Raw genomic sequence first — 20,059 nt, forward strand, 5'->3', positions numbered from 1 at the left:
GACAGGTTTTGCTCTGCCCTATCTGTTTCCTCCCCTTCAGCTCCTTCCCAGGGTTCTGAGGAAGCTCAAAGCGGAGGAAGTTCCCACCATTCTGATAGCTCTAGATTGGCCCCAAAGGTCGTGGTACGCCGACGTGGTCAGGCTCCTGGACGACACTCCACTACGCCTTCCACTTCGTTCGGACCTCCTGTCTCAGGGTCCTCTTTGCCACCCCAATTTACAGTCGCTGCATTTGTCGGCGTGGCGGTTGAAACCACGGTTTTGAGAGCCGGCGGTTTCTCTTCCCCCAGTCATTCGCACCATGCTCAGGGCTCGTAAGCCCTCCTCGGCGGTCTTATTTTCGTTGGTGCGAAGCTCAAATTTTGTCTCCTGTTACTTTTTCTGTTCCCAGTCTTCTTTCTTTCTTGCAGTCGGGTTTGGAACTGGGTTTGTCTCTCAGTTCCCTTAAGGGTCAGGTTTCGGCTCTTTCTATTCTTTTCCAGCGTCCTCTGGCTTCTAATTCTCATGTCCGGACCTTTCTTCAAGGAGTGGCGCATGTTGCCCCTCCTTATCGGTCACCTTCTCCCCCTTGGGACTTGAATCCTCCAAGGTGAACCTTTTGAACCCCTTAGGGAGGTGTCCCTGCTCCTCCTTTCTTGGAAAGTGGCGTTTCTTGTTGCTATCACCTCCATCCGGAGAGTGTCTGTCTGAATTGGCAGCTCTCTCCTGCCGTTCTCAGTTTCTGGTGCTTCATCAGGGCAAGGTTGTCTTCCGGCCAGATCCTTCCTTTTTGCCTAAGGTTGTTTCGGCCTTTCATCTCAATGAGGACATTGTTCTTCCGTCCATTTGTCCCGCTCCTTCTCATCCTAAGGAGCATTTACTCCACAAACTGGATGTGGTTCGGGCTGTTAGGTCTTACCTCTCTGACACTTCCTCTTTTCGTAATTGTGATTCCTTTTCCATCCTTACGGAAGGTCGTCGCAAGGGACATCCTGCTTCCAAGTCCACCATTTCTCGGTGAATCCGGTCTGCCATTTCGGAAGCCTATTTCTGTAGGGGGAAGGTTCCTCCCTTCAGGGTTGTGGCTCATTCTACCCGTTCTGTTGGGGCATCCTGAGCACTCCAGAACAAGGCCTCTGCCTCGCAGATTTGCAAGTCGGCTACTTGGTCGTCTTTGCACAGTTTCTCGAGGTTTTACTGGGTTCATACCTTCGCATCGGCTGATGCTAGTCTGGGCCGTAAAGTGCTGCAGGCGGCAGTGGAACAGCCGTCCGCCTAACTGATTATCTGCCCACCCAAGGGACGGCTTTGGTACGTCCCACGGTCTGTGTCCCCCAATGGAGCCGATAGAGAAAAGGAGATTTATTTTTTTAACACTTACCATAAAATCTCTTTCTCGAAGGATCCATTGGGGGACACAGCTCCTGCCCTTTTGGGTTGCTCTTGGGTTGCAGTTAGATTTTTTTTCTTCTGGTTCTCGGACAGTTCAGGTTTTTTTCATTGACCTGTCGGTCCTCTCCTATTGCTCTGGTACTAAACTGATTAGCTCAGGGCCTGGAGGCGGGTATATCCTGCTGGGAGGAGACGACTTTTTTGTTACCATAGTGTCATACCTCCTAGAGACAGCAGCATACACGCACGGTCTGTGTCCCCCAATGGATCCTTTGAGAGAGAGATTTTACGGTAAGTGTTAAATCTCCTTTTTTTTTCCTCCTTTTTTTTTTTTACAATACACACAAAGGGAAATAACTTGTATAGCAAAACGTGTTGCTGCAATCCTTTTCTGTGAGAAATACTTCATTTTCTAGAAAAATTTCAGGGGGGTCCAATATTTACGGTCATGACTGTACATATCCTAAGCCTGCACTTCTGTGCTAAAGTACGGGAGCAGGAAGTCCTGTTACAGCTGGACTCCCTGCTCCTGTACAGTACTGGGTCATAATGCGTTCATGCATTGGTACTTCTATAACCCCTTCCCGACCTATGACATACCTGTACGTCATGGGTGGCAAGGTGTTCCCGACCCATGACATACAGGTACGTCATGAACATTTTTGCCGCTACTCGCGGCATCCCGCAGCCCCCGGAAAGATGGTGGCTATCACTGATAGCCAGCCATCTTACCATGCGACCACGGGGGGGTTTAATCCCCCCCCCCCCCCCCCAAGCGATCGCTGCTATCAGCTAATCAAATCTGACTAGCTGATAGCAGCGTTTCGCTATCAGAATACTTAGCAGCGCGGTGTGTGAGTCCCGATCGCGGGGATCGGGACACACACCGCTCTGCTAAGTGTCCCTGACCCGTCCCCCGGCGTCACTTACCTGTCCGAGCGGTCCCGGCGCGGACTGCGTCCTCCAGGCGCTGCGTCCCGGAGGTGAGTTTCCGGCAGCAGTGCGGCATCTTCATTGGCAGCAGTGAGATCGCCGTAAAGCGATCTCACTGCTGCCTCTGGGAGTTTCAAAACTGCAACTCCCAGCATGCCCAGACAGCCTTTGGCTTTCTGGCCATGCTGGGAGTTGTAGTTTTGCAACATCTGGAGGTCCACAGTTTGGAGACCACTGTATAATGGTCTCCAATCTGTGCTCTTCCAGATGTTGCAAAACTACAAATCTCAGCATTCTGTCTGTCCAGGCATGCTGGGAGTTGTAGTTCTCTAACATCTGGAAGAGCACAGATTGGAGACCATTAGACAGTGGTCTCCAAACTGTGGACCTCCAGATGTTGCAAAACTACAACTCCCAGACTGCCCAAGCATGCTGGAAGTTGTAGTTCGGCAACATCTGATCCTTCAGATATTGCCGAACTACAACTTCCAGCATGTCTGGGCAGTCTGGGCATGCTGGGAGTTGTAGTTTTGCAACAACTGGAGGCACACTAGTTGGGAAACATTGTCCGTTTCCTACCTCAGTGCCTCCAGCTGTTGCAATTGTTGCAAAACTATAACTCCCAGCATGCACTGACAGACCATGCATGCTGGGAGTTGTAGTTTTGCAACAGCTGGAGGCACACTGGTTTGGAAACACTAAGTTTGGTTGCAAAACACTTGAAAGTTTATTACTTAACTTAGTGTTTCCAAACCAGTGTTCCTCCAGCTGTTGCAAAACTACAACTCCCAGCATGCACGGACCGCCAAAGGGCATGCTCGGAGTTTGCAACAGCTCGATGTTTGCCCCCCCCCTCCCCCCAATGTGAATGTACAGGGTACACTCACATGGGCGGAGGTTTACAGTGAGTGCTGCAAGTTTGAGATGGCGCAAATTTTGCGCAGCAGCTCAAACTTCCAGCGGCAAACTTGCTGTGAACCTCTGCCCATGTGACTGTACCCTAAAAACACTACACTACACTGACACTAACCTAAAATAAAAAGTAAAAAACACTACATATACACACATCCCTACACAGCCCCCCCTCCCCAAAAAAATGAAAAACGTCTGGTACGCTACTGTTTCCAAAACGGAGCCTCCAGCTGTTGCAAAATAATAACTCCCAGTATTGCCGGACAGCCATTGACTGTCCAGGCATGCTGGGAGTTTTGCAACAGCTGGAGGCACCCTGTTTGGCAATCATTGGCATAGAATACCCCTATGCAAATCCCTAATTTAGTCCTCAAATGCGCATGGCGCGCTCTCACTTTGGAGCCCTGTCGTATTTCAGGGCAACAGTTTTGGGACACATATGGGGTATCGCCGTACTCAGGAGAAATTGCCTTACACATTTTGGGGGGCTTTTTCTTCTTTAACCCCTTATGAAAAGGTGAAGTTGGGGTCTACACCAGCATGTTAGTGTAAAAACTAACATGCTGGTGTTGCCCTATACTCTTCATTTTCACAAGAGGTAAAAGGGGAAAAAAGACCCTCTAAATTTGTAATGCAATTTCTCCCGAGTACGGAGATACCCCATATGTGGGCGCAAAGTGCTCTGGGGGCGAACAACAAGGCCCAGAAGGGAGAGTGCACCATGTACATTTGAGGCGATTTGCACAGGGGTGGCTGATTGTTACAGCAGTTCTGACAAACGCAAAACAAATATTCATATGTGACCCCATTTTGGAAACTACACCCCTCATGGAATTTAATAAGGGGTGCAGTGAGAATTTACACCCCACTGGTGTATGACAGATTTTTGGAACAGTGGTCTGTGAAAATGAAAAATAAAATTTTTGATTTGCACAGTCCACTGTTTCAAATATCTGTCAAACGCCAGTGGGGTGTAAATGCTCACTGCACCCCTTATTAAATTCCATGAGGGGTATAGTTTCCAAAATGGGGTCACATGTGGGGGGGTCCACTGTTCTGGCACCATAGGGGCTTCCTAAATGGGACATGCCCCCCAAAAACCCTTACAGGAAAAACTCACTCTCCAAAATCCCATTGTCGCTCCTTCCCTTCTGAGCCCTCTTCTGCGCCCGCCGAACACTTTACATACGCATATGAGGTATTTCCTTACTCGAGAGAAATTGGGTTACAAATTTTAGGGTGATTTCTCTCCTTTTACCCCTTGTAAAAATTCAAAAATTGGGTCTACAAGAAAATGCGAATGTAAAAAATTAAGATTTATAATTTTCTCCTTCACTTTGCTGCTATTCCTGTGAAACACCTAAAGGGTTAAAACACTTACTGAATGTCATTTTGAATACTTTGGGGGTGCAGTTTTTATAATGGGGTCATTTATGGGGTATTTCTAATATGAAGACCCTTAAAATACACTTCAAACCTGAACTGGCCCCTGAAAAATTAAGATTTTGAAAATCTTGAGAAAAATTGGAAAATTGCTGCGTAACTTTGAAGCCCTCTGGTGTCTTCCAAAAGTAAAAACTTGTCAATTTTTTTATGAAAACACAAAGTAGACATATTGTATATGTGAATCAATATGTAATTTATTTGGAATATCCATTTTCCTTTCAGAGACTTTCAAAGTTAGAAAAATGCTAAATTTTCAAAATTTTCATGAAATTTTAAGATTTTTTACCAAGAAAGGATGCAAATATCAGTGAAATTTTACCAATAACATAAAGTAGAATATGTCACGAAAAAACAATCTCTGAATCAGAATGATAAGTAAAAGCATTCCAGAGTTATTAATGTTTAAAGTGACAGTGGTCAGATTTTCAAAAAATGCCCAGGTCCTGAAGGTGAAAATGGGCTGGGTCATGAAGGGGTTAAAGGGGTACTCTGGCGGAAAACAAATGTTTTTAAATCTACTGGAGCCAGAAAGATAAATTGATTTGGAAATTCTAAAATACTTCTATTTAGACATCTTAACCCTTCCAAGACTTATTAGAAGTTCTTTCCAGTCTGACCACAGTGCTCTATGCTGACACCTCTGTCCTTTTCAGGAACTGTCCAGAGCAGGAGAGGTTTGCTATGGGGATTTGCTTCTACTCTGGACAGTTCCTGACATGGACAAATCCCCATAGCAAACCTCTCCTGCTCTGGACAGTTTCTGGCATGGACAGAGGTGTCAGCAGAGAGCACGGTCATCAGACTAGAAAGAACTACACAACTTTCTCTGTGATGTACAGCATCTGATGAGTACTGGAAGGTTTAAGATGTGTAAATAGAAGTAATTTACAAATATTTCTCTTTCTGGCTCCAGTTGATTTGAGAACATTTTGTTTTTTCCTGGAGTACCCCTTAAATTAAGTTAGGGGGACAAGTTAAATGCCCACTGCGCCCCCTCGCAGCTCTACTCAGGGCCAGTGCTTCACTCACCAAACCCTAGCTACAGCCCTGCCATGACTACTAACATGGAAGCACCTACATAGTACATGCATGTTTATGACACATGGACACACAATCACCACTGTTATACATACATTGCTCAAAAAAAGGGAACACATAAACAACACAATGTAACTCCCTCCCCCTAGTGGAAACAAGTAGAAAACAAATGTTTTCAAATCGACTGGTGCCAGAGAAATTAGTGAATTTCTTTTCTCACACATTTCTCTGTAGTATATCTGCAGCATACAGCAGCTCATAAGTTCTAGAATGGTTAAGATATTTAAGTAGAAGTGATTTACAAATCTGTTTAACTTTCTTGCACCAGTTAATTTGAAAACAATTCCCCCCCCCCCCCCCCCCCCGAAGTACCCCTTTAAGCCCCCTTTCTAGTCAATGCGTGCACGTCTGTTCTCTTCCCTATGCTGTGACTGCATAGTTTCTTGACTATTTTCTTTGTAAATAAAGTAACTTATGTAAATACTGTTGAGTTGATGCCTAGTGCCTGGATGGAATTTACTTTGTTTTGGGTTTTTGTTTATTTTTTATCCACTGCTGACCAAAATTGTTTTTCTTCCTAGATATTATGCACCATACGTCTCTTCATAAGAAACCTGCTGGCAAATGTTTGGTCACAAAGTGAGTTTAACCCTTTGAATTTCTTTCTTGCTGTAACATAGAACAGAGAAGTCCCTTGATTCTAGGAATAAGACTGGAGGGTGGATAATTGTTTATTTGACTTATGTGCACAGACATAATTATGTAAGCATTTATCTACATATCCTATTAATATAGGTACACTTTATGGACACTAATATTGGAATACCCACCCCTAACCCCTATAGGAGCTTCTAGGGTATTCCATTCTAAATACATAGGAGTTGGTCCTCCTGTGCAGTTATAACAGCTTTATAGAAAGATGGAGCCTGTCTTCTGCAATGAGCACTAAGCCCTCAACCAATCAAAACTTTTAAGTTTTAGTTTGGTACATCATGATTTTTGTATGGGGTTCGTTTATTTGACAGGGTTTGACTGAACAAAAAATACTGAATAATCCATTTTTGTGTTCAGTCATGTGGATAGATTCTGTGATTCAGGCCACAAACTGAGCCTCAAACATAGACCTTAATCTATTCTTAGAAATCTATATTAAGAAACCCAAACAACAAATTTAAATGGGAACTCCGGTGGAAAACTTTTTATTTATTTATTTATTTATTTATTTATTATTTTTTTTATTTTTTTTTTTCATCAACTGGTGCCAGAAAATTAAACAGACTTGTAAATTACTTCTATTAAAAAATCTTAATCCTTCTAGTACTTATTAGCTGCTGAATACTACAGAGGAAATTATTTTCTTTTTGGAACACGGAGCTCTCTGCTGACATCATGACCACAGTGCTCTCTGCTGACATCTGTCTATTTTAGGAACTGTCCAGAGTAGGAGAAAATCCCCATAGTAAACATATGCTGCTCTGGACAGTTCCTAAAATGGACAGAGATGTCAGCAGAGAGCACTGTGGTCATGATGTCAGCACAGAGCTCTGTGTTCCAAAAAGAAAAGAATTTCCTCTGTAGTATTCAGCAGCTAATAAGTACAGGAAGGATTAAGATTTTTTAATAGAAGTAATTGAGTTTCTGGCACCAGTTGATTAAAAAAAAAAAAAAAAATTCCAGTGGAGTACACCTTTAACACTTTATGTACAAAAGTGTTTTTTATTTTACTTTATTTTTTTTTTTTTTTCTCAACAGTTATATTGCAACGAAAGCTTCCCCTTGTGAAGTGACTAATGTGCCACATGGTGAACAGAATGGTAAAGACTGGAGTAGAGAGAACTGCACTTCTGACCGTTTAATCATTGGACACCAGGTAAGAACATCCTATAGTACAGAATTGTTCCTGAAATACTTTCACAATTTTTGAGAGTTCTTCAAACTGAAATGTGGAAATATGTTCTGATGTGCACATGCGGAGCCGTATTGTCATATCTTGGCTCACGGTCAGCCAGGAGTATGTTTTGGAGGGGTACATTTTTACCCTCTCTAGGGGAGTGTACATGTGTCAACTGTTTCACAGATTATTTCAGAAAAAAATCCAAAGGAAGCCATCAGAAAAATAGAGACCTCTTAATCTTTCTATTTTTCCTACAAAAGCTAAAGTAAAGAAAAAATAAAAAATCATTGCTGCAGGTGCAAATTGTATTATTTTTTTCTGCTAAAGTCAATGTGGCCCAATCCACACCAGAATTGAAATGCTATAGATTTATCCTATATATGCCCAACCACCTTAATTTATGGCAGGTGTTCGTGTGAGGTGGTTTGAGCTTTATCAGCAGCTTTGGTCACTAACCAGCATCTGAGTTAGTTTCTTGCCAGTCATTTAACACTAGATGCAGTGGTCGCTGGCAACGGAGGCACTGCAGGGTAGGAGCTGTAAGACAGTCCCTTCTGACCTGACAATCTTTCTGAAACCTCTTCAGAAGACCATCTCTTATCCACACCAGACTGTGTGAAGAATTTTTAGTCCACCAAACACTATGCATAGTGCCCACTGCAATTTTTGTTAGTCTTCTCAAAGATGTTTTTAAATGTGGTAGCCTGTGGCAAATGTATGCCTGAGCAGTTGCAGATGTTGAAGGCTTTTATCAGAAGTCCTCCCGACTTATACCTTTGACATTTTTTTTTTCTCTCTACAGCAGCGGCCATTGGATAAACAGAATTTCCATCCAGTAGGACGGGAGACCTCAGATGGGTAAGAGTGATCAATTTATATGGTTTTGTTTTGTTTACACGTATAGTGTTATGTAGGTTTGTCTGCAAGAGAAGATTTGGTATCCTCTGAAGAGCAGTTAAACACTCTGACCCACATTTACTATGAATTTGGTTTCACATGCACCCAAAGTTTGGTGCATTTATTAGCTGACACATTAATTCTTTTTGTGCCTGTTTTAGTAAACTCCCCCAACAATGTGTTTTTTTTATTTTTATTTTTTTGTTGTGTGTGGTATGTGGTTAGCAGCTTTTTTCTGTTTCTGTATAGGACTTAAAAGGGTTATCCAGAATAGAAAAGAGTAAATTTTGACCCAAAAACAGCACCACACTTGTCCTCAGGTTGTGCGATATTACTTTTCTTCATTTACTTCAATAGAACTGAGCTGCAATACTCAGCTGCCCACACAAACTGAGGTGCATTTTTTTTTTTCATGCTGTACATTTTACGGTAGAAATTACATGGTTTCTTTATTCTCTGGGTCAATACGATTAAAATGATACCCATGGTTACATACATTTCTATTGTGTTGCTTTTAAAAAATCTTATTTTTCTGTATTCAGGGATGTGTGAGGGCTCATTTTCTGCGCCATGATATGACATTTTGATTGCTTTTTCTCAAATTTTTTTTTTATTTTTAATTTTTTTTTGGCAGTTTGACGTGACAAAGCTGAATTTTTTAATTTAGTTTTTTACATTTACGCCATTCGCCGTAGGGGATCATTAACATTATATTTTTATAGTTCGGACATTTACGCACACAACGATACCAAATATGCTTATTATTTTTTTTTTTAAAGAGGACTTTAAAAGAAGAAAAAAAAAATCACTTTTTTTACATTTATTGTACACTATTTACTATTTATAGCAATCATTAGATTGCTTATACTGTTCAGTGCTATGCATAGGGCATAGCACTCATCGGTATTATCAGCGATCTTCTGCTCTGGTCTGCTGGAAGGCAGATCAGTGCAGAAGACCCCGGGAGACGGACAGAGGCAGGTGAAGGGACCTCCGTCTGCCATTGTGGTCGATCTTATCCCCGCAATAGTGCCGCGGGCGATCAGATCAGCCATTTTAATTGCTGCACTGTCGCAGATGCCGTGATCTGTATTGATCACTGCACCTGAGGGGTTAATGGCAGACCGTGCAATCGCTGATGTCCGATATTACCAGCGGGTCTGCAGTTGCTGACAACCGCCGGGACACGCTGTGAATGAAGAAAGTGCAGCTCCTGCGCTCGCTTCGGAGTCGCGCCGTAAATGTACAGCGATGTGCGCGGAGTATAGCTGTGCAGCACCGTACATTTACGGTGCGTGTCCTTAAGGGGTTAAAGATTGCTGATGAAGGATGAAGTGAAAAGCTCACACAAACACCTGCTCTAGTTGTAGGAACTATTTCTTTGGGAAAATAAAATAACCATAGCACTACATACAAAAATGGCAGTGATTGTTTGTTTTTGTAAGCAGGTTTTTTAACCTCTTAACCCCCTTAAGGACCAAGACCATTAAGCCTGTACGCCCCTTAAGGACTCAGCCCATTTTGGCCTTAAGGACTCAGACAATTTAATTTTTACGTTTTCATTTTTTCCTCCTTGCCTTCTAAAAATCATAACTCTTTTATATTTTCATCCACAGACTAGTATGAGGGCTTGTTTTTTGCGCGACCAGTTGTCTTTTGTAATGACATCACTCATTATATCATAAAATGTATGGCGCAACCAAAAAACACTATTTTTGTGGGGAAATTAAAATGAAAAACGCAATGTTGCTAATTTTGGAAGGTTTCGTTTTCACGCCGTACAATTTATGGTAAAAATGACGTGTGTTCTTTATTCTGAGGGTCAATACGATTAAAATGATACCCATTATTATATACTTTTATATTATTGTTGCGCTTAAAAAAAAAATCACAAACTTTTTAACCAAATTAGTATGTTTAAAATGCCTTTATTTTGATGACCTCTAACTTTTTTATTTTTCCGTATAAGCGGCGGTATAGGGGCTCATTTTTTGCGCCATGATCTGTACTTTTTTTATACCACATTTGCATATAAAAAACTTTTAATAAATTTTTTATAATTTTTTTTTTTTAATAAAATGTATTAAAAAAGTAGCAATTTTGGACTTTTTTTTTTTTTTCGTTCACCGTACGGGATCATTAACATTTTATTTTAATAGTTCGGACATTTACGCACGCGGCGATACCAAATATGTCTATATTTTACTTACTTTTTTTTGGGGGGAGGGGATTTTTCACTTTTTTTTTTACTTTTACAATTTTTTACATTTTTTTTTTTACACTTGAATAGTCCCCATAGGGGACTATTCATAGCAATACCATGATTGCTAATACTGATCTGTTCTATGTATAGGACATAGAACAGATCAGTGTTATCGGCGATCTTCTGCTCTGGTCTGCTCGATCACAGACCAGAGCAGGAGACGCCGGGAGCCGGACGGAGTCAGGAGAGGGGACCTCCGTGCGGCGTTCTGAATGATCGGATCCCCACAGCAGCGCTGCGGACGATCCGGTCATTCATTCAAATCGCGCACTGCCGCAGATCCCGGGATCTGTATTGATCCCGGCACCTGAGGGGTTAATGGCGGCGATTAGCAGCCGGGATCAGCCGCGCATGACACGGGCATCGCTCCAATGCCCGCGGTTATGCACAGGACGTAAATGTACGTCCTGGTGCGTTAAGTACCACCGCACCAGAACGTACATTTACGTCCTGTGTCCTTAAGGGGTTAAAGACCAAGCCTGTTTTTTTTCAAATCAGGGATGTCTGAATTTATTAGAGAATAACTCTGGTATGGTTTTGCCAATCATGATAATTCTGACAGTTTTTTTGTCACAAGTTGTGCTATATGTACATAGTAAAAGTTGATACGATTTTTTTTTTTTTTGTTGCTATTTAAACACTAATAGGTTGCATATATTCATGCTTACTGAGCAATAGTTTATGAAACCTATACTTTCAGATGTCTACTTTATTTAGGGTATAAGATAAGATGTCTGATTGCGGGGGTCCCGCTGCTGGGGACCCCCGCAATCTAGCATGCAGCACTCACCTGTGAGCACTGCAGGAAACGCAGAAGGCTCAAAGTCTTAAACGCGGAAGGCACAACGCCGTTAATAGGGGATATGATGTCTTAGGACCGGAGTACCCCTTTAAGCTTAACAATTTTGGTGTATGTAGTAAAACAAAATAAATTCTATATAAATTGGGTATTCTTGTAATCGTATGGACCTACAGAATAAAGATAAGGTGTAGTTGTTACTGAAAAGTGTACTGCGTCGGATGTTCTCCATTGTACTGCGATGTTCGCCATTAACCGTGGATCCTGGCTGCTGATAGCACCCGGGACCCACCAGGTATGAAGCGTGCTCAGTTCATTAATGCGCTTCAAACTACAAAATCGAGGCCTGGTTTTTGCTTTGTGTGAGGTTTGTACATACAGTACAATAGTCAATGCTGAATTGTGTGCAGTAAGGGTGGTGTTTTTTTCTATTACTTTGTCTAACCCTAATCTTTTCACTGATATGGTCTCTCAACAGAAATGCACAGAAAGTGAATGGCCGTCTATTATTCAAAGCAAACGGGGTGACACCATCTCACAATTTGAGGCTTTTGACTGGGAAAGGTGATTATTGCACTTAAAAGTTGCCAATGTCTGCCATGTTTTGTACCTTTTTTGCTTTTATTCATTCACAGTGGTACCATATATACTCGGCTTATATTCGGGTCAGCTTATACTCGAGGCCCCTAATTTCACCCCTAAAACCCAGGAAAAGTTATTGACTTGAGTATAAGCATAGGGTGGGAAATACATCATCCCCCCCCCCCTGTCATCATCCAGACCCCCGTCATTAAGACCCTCATCATCACCTGTCATCATCCCCCCCCTTCATCATTACCCTGTCATCATCCCCCCTTTATCATTACCCTGTCATCATCCCCCCCTTCATCATTACCCTGTCATCATCCCCCCCCCCTTCATCTTTACCCTGTCATCATCCCCCCCCCTTCATCATTACCCTGTCATCATCCCCCCCCTTCATCATTACCCTGTCATCATCCCCCCCTTCATCATTACCCAGTCATCATCCCCCCCTTCATCATTACCCTGTCATCATCCCCCCCCCCCTTCATCATTACCCTGCATGCTGGGAGTTGTAGTTTTGAAACATCTGGAGGTCCGCAGGTTGAAGACCACTGCCCGGGCCTTCGTCATCATCCAGCCCCCCCTCCCCACTTTAGTTTTGTTCTCCCCACCACTCGGCGGGACGTTCGAGTGAGCTGGCCCGGGCCATCTGTGCTGCAGGACCGTCCGGTGGGGAGGGATAGTTGTTCCGGGCTGTCCATCTTCACCGGGTGGGCCTCTTCTTCGCGCCCGGCCCCAGAATAATGACGTTGCCTTGACAACGACGCACAGGGACGTTAATGAGCAACGTCCCTGTGCGTCGTTGTCAAGGCAACGTCATGAGAGTTGTAGTTTTGAAACATCTGGAGGTCCGCAGGTTGAAGACCACTGAGGGCGGAGAGTTCACTCGAGTATAAGCCGAGGGGGGTGTTTTCAGCACGAAAAATCGTGCGGAAAAACTCGGCTTATACTAGAGTATATACGGTAATTGCATTTTGGCATTAACTCTGCTTTTGTTCACTGCTTGTGAAGTCTCAAGTATTTTTCTTTCTATAGATAAGGGCATATAAATTGCAGTGTTAAATGTTTGTATTAAAATGCCACAATCACTAGTGCTATAGAGTATGTATAATAACATGGCCACATTTCCAGCTCTTGTGACCTTTAGTGTGTATGGTTTGTTCTAATACCTGAAATATGTAAGATAAAAGCAAGCATACACAAAATGTAAGGTTCAACTTTCTTTCTAGTGCAACAATTTAAGGAATACAGAGCACCGAAGATTTTAAAATGGTCATCGGTTTTTTCATGCATAAAAACTTTTTTTTCCAGTATTCTGTAAAGCTGTGATATTAGATTTGCCTTTCTTACATATGTAACTATAGAAATCTCTTGCATAGTTTTTCTTTTTACAGTATTATATTCACCTTCTGCAGGGGTACATATTAAAGAGGCACTGTCATTATGAAAAAGTTTTTATATTTTGTAGTACTACTAATTTTATTTTTTTTAATATACATGTATTGAAAAAAGTCAATTTTAAACATGAAAATTGCCGCCACTAGGGGTCATCTATCTTTAAGCAGACAGACTACTCTGTTTTTTAGCAGCATACTGAATTCTGGCTGTAAAGTGTTTGTATCCAGTATTGGAGATCCCCATTGCACCACCCACTACAGCCTTCAGATGTTCCTAAACTACAACTCCCATGATGGGAGTTGTTGTTTTGCAACAGCTGGGGGTGCAATATTTGATAAACTCTCTGTTTTAGAGCTGTGTATTCTCCAGCTGTGTGTCTACAGCTCTTGCAAAACTACAGAAAAGGATGTGTGGGCATGCTTGGAGTTGTAGTTTTGCAACAGCTAAAGGCAACACTGCTCTAACACAGTGCTTTACAAACACTGCAGCTCCAGCTGTTGCAATGCAAAACTACAACTCCCAGCATGCTTGAAAGCTTTCTCCGACTCCTGAATGACAAAGAAGCTGATCAGACATTCAGGAGTCTGAATAACACACATAATAGTGACAGCTATGTTGATTAGCATCCAACTTTACTAGTAAAAGATAGAAAATGTATGCATAAAATCAACTGTACTTTAATCACTAAAATCCTTGCACTAATTTAGAAAGATCTATTTTTATATTTACCCATTTATATTGTTATAAACTACTTATATTGTTGTTCTAAACTCACCATAATGTCTTAGGAATACTGCAATAATGTTCCTCTTTGTGTAACATGTACAGCAGGGGCCTCAAACTGGGGGCCCCCCAGATGTTGCAAATCTTCAATTCCCAGCATGCCAACAGCTGTCTGGGCATGCTGGGAGTTGAAGTTTTGCAACATTTGGAGGGCTACCAGTTTGAGACCCATGATGTACAGCATAAAACCAGAGAGGAAAGGGTTACAGAGTGCTGTCATTTACAGACTGCCAGGCTGTTCCCAGACTTAGAGTAGATGAGTCATCCGCAGTGAGGGAGAGAGATGGACATGACCCCTCCACAAGGCAAGAAGACAATGCACGTGAGCAACATATAAAAACTATTTGTTAGGGATATATAGGTCCAAGACACATAAAAATCATATGTATGTGATCAGGATTAGGTACCAAGTAACATCACTTTATTTTTATTTTTTTATGACAGTATGACAGGTACGCTTTAAGACCAGGCAATGTTTGAAAGAACACTACTTTTGTCTTTTAGATCCAACGTTGGAAGTTGGGTCTGGGCATGAAACTTGTGGAGAAACCTCTTCGGAGAGTTATAGTTCCCCGCCTAGTCCTTGCCATAACAGGAGAGAGAGCTTTGAGAGTGAAGAAGAGAAAGACAGAGGTTGGCATTTACTGAGGGGGGGGGGGGTAGCTTTTATGAGGAAAGAATGCTTTTCTTTGTTGTGGAATGGGTGGGAGTAAAGTAGAACATTGTGTAGATAAATAGAAGTCATTAAACTATTTAGCATAGCAAGCAATGTGTAGACATGGTTTTAAGCTTGGTAAGTTTTCATACTTCTAACCCATAACTATCATGTTGTAGCCTATGCCAATTCTAGTACACTGAAAAGTGTAGTCCTGGTTGATGCTTTCACTTATCATTTTGACATGTTGTAGAAATGTATGTCAAAGTGAGTATGCAAAGAACCCCTATACCAAAAATGTTTAGTTTTTGTTGTATATATTAGTGAAAACGCGTTTAGTTAAAATGCATTTTCCCTAGTGAAAACCAGTTCTTACTGAGCCCCTTTGTTAAAACTAGGATGTACTGCTTTTCCTAGTTAAAACCAGTTTTTACTGCAAAGGTGTTAAGTAAAAACTTGTTGTAACTAGGGAAAAGCAGTAAATTCTAGTTTTAACAAAGGCGTTCAGTATGAACTGATTTTAACTAAAACGGGTTTTCACTGTAATATATATATATATATATATATATATATATATATATATATATATATATCTATATATATATATATATATATATATATATATCTCTCTATATATATATATATATATATATATATATATATATATATATATATATATATATATATATATATATATATATATATATATATATATATATATATATATATATATATATATATATATATATATATATATATATATATATCTCTATCCACACACACACACATATATATATACACTCATTAGAAATTAAAGGGGTACTCGGGTACTTTGTTTTCAAATCAACTGGTGCCAGAAAGTTTTATACAGATGTGTAAAATACTTCTATTTAATAATCTTAAGTCTCAGTACTTAGCTGCAGTTGTGTAGTTCTATCCAGTCTGACCACAGTGCGCTCTGCTGACAACCCTATCCGTGTCAGGAACTGTCCAGAGTAGAAGCAAATCCCTATTACTAACATCCCCTGCTGCGGGCAGTCCCTGACATGGACAGTGTTGACAGCAGAGAGCACTGTGGAGAGACTGGAAAGAACTACACAACTTCCTCTGGACCATACAGCAGCTAATACGTACTGGAAGATTAAGATTTTTAAATGGAAGTAATTTACTTTCTGGCACCAGTTGATTTGAAAACATTTGTTTTCCACCGGAATACCCCTTTAATGCTTGGACATTGCTGTTCCACTGGTTTGTTTTATCCTATGATAAAGGGGATTTCTAGGGTTTTAAGCAAAATTCAGATGGAACCAAGTAATAATTCTCCACCTTTCAAATTTCTTAGCGTATAAACCAGTCAAGTTGGTCCACACTACAGAATGCATGAGATGAGACTATATGAATACAACCCATATTGTTGTTTCCATGTATATACCTTTTGAAAAAAATGCACCATTATCTTCATATTGGCAATCTATTTGTTGGTTGGTAAGAATAATTTCATGGGGCCTCTGATAATTGCAGCTTTAATTGATTTATACTGCTTTAGTCATTCTATACATCTGTAAACAGTAGGTACAGAAGAGTCTTGAAACCATTTTAAAGCACAATTTTACCTTGGTGGCAAATAGCATTCTGGAGCTTGTTAATGTTTGGTTTTCTCTTTTTTTTTTTTTTTTTTTTTGCTGCAGATTATTTGTGCTGTTGATTTCATTTAATTTTAGTTAATGTTCCGTTTTCTCAGTTTTTTGCTGCAGATATTATGCGCTGTTGATTTAACTTAATTTTGTTTTTTCTCTTGTTTTTTTTGCAGATACAGACAGTAACTCAGAGGACTCCACCAAACATATTTTCACAACATTTGGAGCAGTTAAAGCTTCCACTGCCAAATTGTCTGAGCACCTTAACAGTGAAGACAGTACTACTGAGACTGTGAACAATTCTAAGTTCTCACATTTTCATATTTTGCCTACATTGCATTGTGTGATGCCAAGTGGTGCAGATAAACTGGAACATGGGCTTCCACCATCTATGCCTTCAGATGGAAAGACTCTTGGTATGCTTGTTAGTCCCGTATCCATGTCCCCTGTGAGAGAAGTGTTTCACCAGAATTCTCCTGCCATTGTGACTCCACCCGCAGCTAATGTTTTAGGAGAATCCGAAAAATGCGTTGACTTACTTCCTTCCCCTCTGCCTGTTCCTACTACTTTTCTCCCTCGTAATTGTCAACCCAGCAGCTCTGCCCTCCATATCCCAGTTCATAGGATGAAGTTACCTCCTCAGGGGCCAACAGAAAATTGTACAGTTAATGGATCAACACAGACTAATATGGGCATAGGGACTGCCAATGCTGGTTTTATGTCAGTTCACAGTCCAAGTGGGTTTACAGCCTCCCCTGTGACTGCTTCAGACCCGCTTATTAAACCAATTTCACAAATAGCAAGTCTTAATCAGATTGCACCTCACTTGGATGGAAATGCTGGAGCAATGCCTGCAACTGCAAACCTGAAGTTGATTCTCCCAGGTGCTAACTTGTCCACAGCACCTTCAGCAGTCCCTTTTCCCCTATCTGCATCGGCACTTGCAAGTGGTATGGCGCCTCCACCAAATAATGTGCTGAATGCTTCTGCAGCTGTTGCTATGACTCAACCAGCAAGTGGCAGCATAGGTCAGTTACAGTCTGTCCCTCCAACAGTTCCCACCCATAGCCCTGGACCAGCACCTAGTTCTAGTCCTGCGTTGACTCACAGTACTGCACAGAGTGATAGCACTTCCTTCATTAGTGCTGCGGTTGGTAATACTAGCACAAATGGGGCACACCTGCCACCTCAGCAAATCGGACAAGGGGCGTGTGGATCCTGTGGACGTCGATGTGGATGTGGAAACAGTGGGGGGATACCTTTCGGGAATTTCTACTTCCCGAATCCAATCACTGGGCAGATGTATACAAGAGTTTCTCCCCTTTTTATTCCATCACTTTGCAATAACACCTACCTCAGCCAAGCACACCAGAGCAATGGAACACAATTCCCTGTCTTCCTTCATCATCAGGCCCCTCCTTATCCCAATGGACTGATACACGATCCTGTGCTTGGGGGTCAAGCCAACTATGGCATGCAACAGATGGCAAATTTTCCTAGGCTGTACCCAATGTACCCAGCAACTAATGTTGTAGGCAATGCTAATGGATCAGTCACTAAAAAAAATGGGAATATTTCCTGCTATAACTGTGGGGTAAATGGCCATTATGCACAGGACTGTAAACAACCGCCAATGGAAGCCAATCAGCAAGGTAATCGTGATAGTTCCCAGAGGACATGTTTCTAACTGTCTTGTCTTTCCTTTCCTCCATGTGATGGCTGTGATTGTAGCTGTGTGTTTGTGTGAATGTGTATTACTCTTTGCAATGGTGCAGATCTGCTAAGATCTTTGTCACCATTGAAATATTGTGTATTAACAGCCCATTATAAAAAAAAAAAAAAAAAAAAAAGATAAATGTGTAACTTACTACATGTCTTGATGTTATGTATTTCATTTGTGCCTAACCCTTTAAAACTTTTGTGCCTCAGTAACTCTTTATCACTGTCTATTGCATCAGATATTTACTGTGTTGGCCTTTTGTAGCCAGAAGAAGAAAACTAAGATGGGAGCCTCTCTAAAGTATACTGCTTGAATGCTGTGTTTACAGGGCTATACAGTGAAATTCTAGAGCAGTTTTCCAATTCTTGGATTATCTATTTTTAGAAAGTGCCTTTCTGTTGTGCTTCTTTGTCCACGTTAAATCTTTTTTGTTTAACTGAATTCTGCTTTGTGAACACTGACTTAGCAGTTTTTCTTCCTGTTTTAGGCACTTTCAGGCTGAGGTATCTCCCTAATCCCTCTAATGATTCTTTGGATTCTGCTGACTGACAACAGTCCACAGAAAAAAAAAAAAAATCAAAAAAAAAAAAATTCTCCAAGTCCACTTGTTACGGTACAGAAGGTTTGCTGTCCTTTTCATAATGGGAGCTAAGCTCCTCACCATTGCTGCACCATGGTGATTGACCCCCTGCTGTGCCATGGAAAGTGAACCCTGAAATTGAAGACAGAATGCAGCCATAAAGAAGAGCAGCTTAATAACTTAGTCTGGATAGTAAGTTCTAAAGGATCTTGACCAGGAGACTAGAAGAATTCTTTCTGACCTAAACTATACATAATCCTGAAGACTTGACTGCAGCACTTGCTTTTACTCATTCGATGGATCTGGGGACACTATGCAATTCGGTATCCCCTCTAAGAATATGGCTCTAGATATTGAAGAGCGTCTTCACTGTAGGTCCAACAACCTCAGTATATCTGTTTTAAGTAATTGGAGGGAAGTGATGATCTACAAAATCCTTTTATAGTTGCTTGTACATGAATGTGTTAGGTGAAAAAATGCCTATACAATTACAGCACTAGTTTTCAATGTCAAAGATGACTCCATTTTACATATTTATTGGGCGGAGATCCCAATAGTTGAGTTGACGTGTGACTTGAAAGATGTATCACAACGGTTTATCCCGTTGATATTAAATTTCTCTACATCTGTTATCCTGATCTTTACCCATATGTTGTCTGAGATGTTTCTGCAATGTTACTTTGCCTAGGATATAACCTATGTTTTAGGTTTCCGTTTAAGCTTGTAGTATGACTGCTTGTGAATTTACACAGTGCGTTTGTTAAACCTTCACAGTAAGGTTTTCCATCGAGACTGAGCATTAAAGGGGTTATCCAGGAAAAAACTTTTTTTTATCAACTGGCTCCAGAAAGTTAAACAGGTTTGTAAATGACTTCTATAAAAAAAAAAATCTTAATCCTTTCAGTACTTATGAGCTTCTGAAGTTAAGGTTGTTCTTTTCTGTCTAAGTGCTCTCTGATGACACGTGTCTCGGGAACTGCCCAGTTTAGAAGAGGATTGCTATGGGGATTTGCTTCTAAATTGGGCGGTTCCCGAGACATGTCATCAGAGAGCACTTAGACCGAAAAGAACAACTCAACTTCAGAAGCTCATAAGTACTGAAAGGATTAAGATTTTTTTTAATAGAAGTAATTTACAAATCTGTTCGA

At 41.2% G+C, this 20,059-nt stretch overlaps 1 protein-coding gene across 3 annotated transcripts in view; it reads left to right on the plus strand.

Annotated features, from left to right (window-relative positions):
* ZCCHC2 (zinc finger CCHC-type containing 2) overlaps positions 1-19,782 on the plus strand; it is a 59,042-nt gene extending 39,260 nt beyond the window's left edge. Inside the window, exons 8-15 of one of the 3 annotated variants that reach the window (XM_056520994.1) lie at positions 6,282-6,339; positions 7,453-7,570; positions 8,397-8,452; positions 12,032-12,117; positions 14,546-14,641; positions 14,824-14,952; positions 16,785-18,263; positions 18,819-19,781. In XM_056520994.1, the coding sequence (XP_056376969.1) occupies positions 6,282-6,339; positions 7,453-7,570; positions 8,397-8,452; positions 12,032-12,117; positions 14,546-14,641; positions 14,824-14,952; positions 16,785-18,263; positions 18,819-18,880 (2,084 nt within the window). In that variant the 3' untranslated portion in view covers positions 18,881-19,781. Of the gene's footprint in view, positions 1-6,281; positions 6,340-7,452; positions 7,571-8,396; positions 8,453-12,031; positions 12,118-14,545; positions 14,642-14,823; positions 14,953-16,784; positions 18,264-18,818 lie in introns of all 3 variants that reach the window. The other 2 variants (XM_056520996.1, XM_056520997.1) reach the window with 2 other exon arrangements.
* Positions 19,783-20,059: the final 277 nt, after the last annotated feature.

Source organism: Hyla sarda, chromosome 5 (genome assembly GCF_029499605.1).
Source record: "Hyla sarda isolate aHylSar1 chromosome 5, aHylSar1.hap1, whole genome shotgun sequence".
In the NCBI taxonomy this organism is placed as follows: domain Eukaryota; kingdom Metazoa; phylum Chordata; class Amphibia; order Anura; family Hylidae; genus Hyla; species Hyla sarda.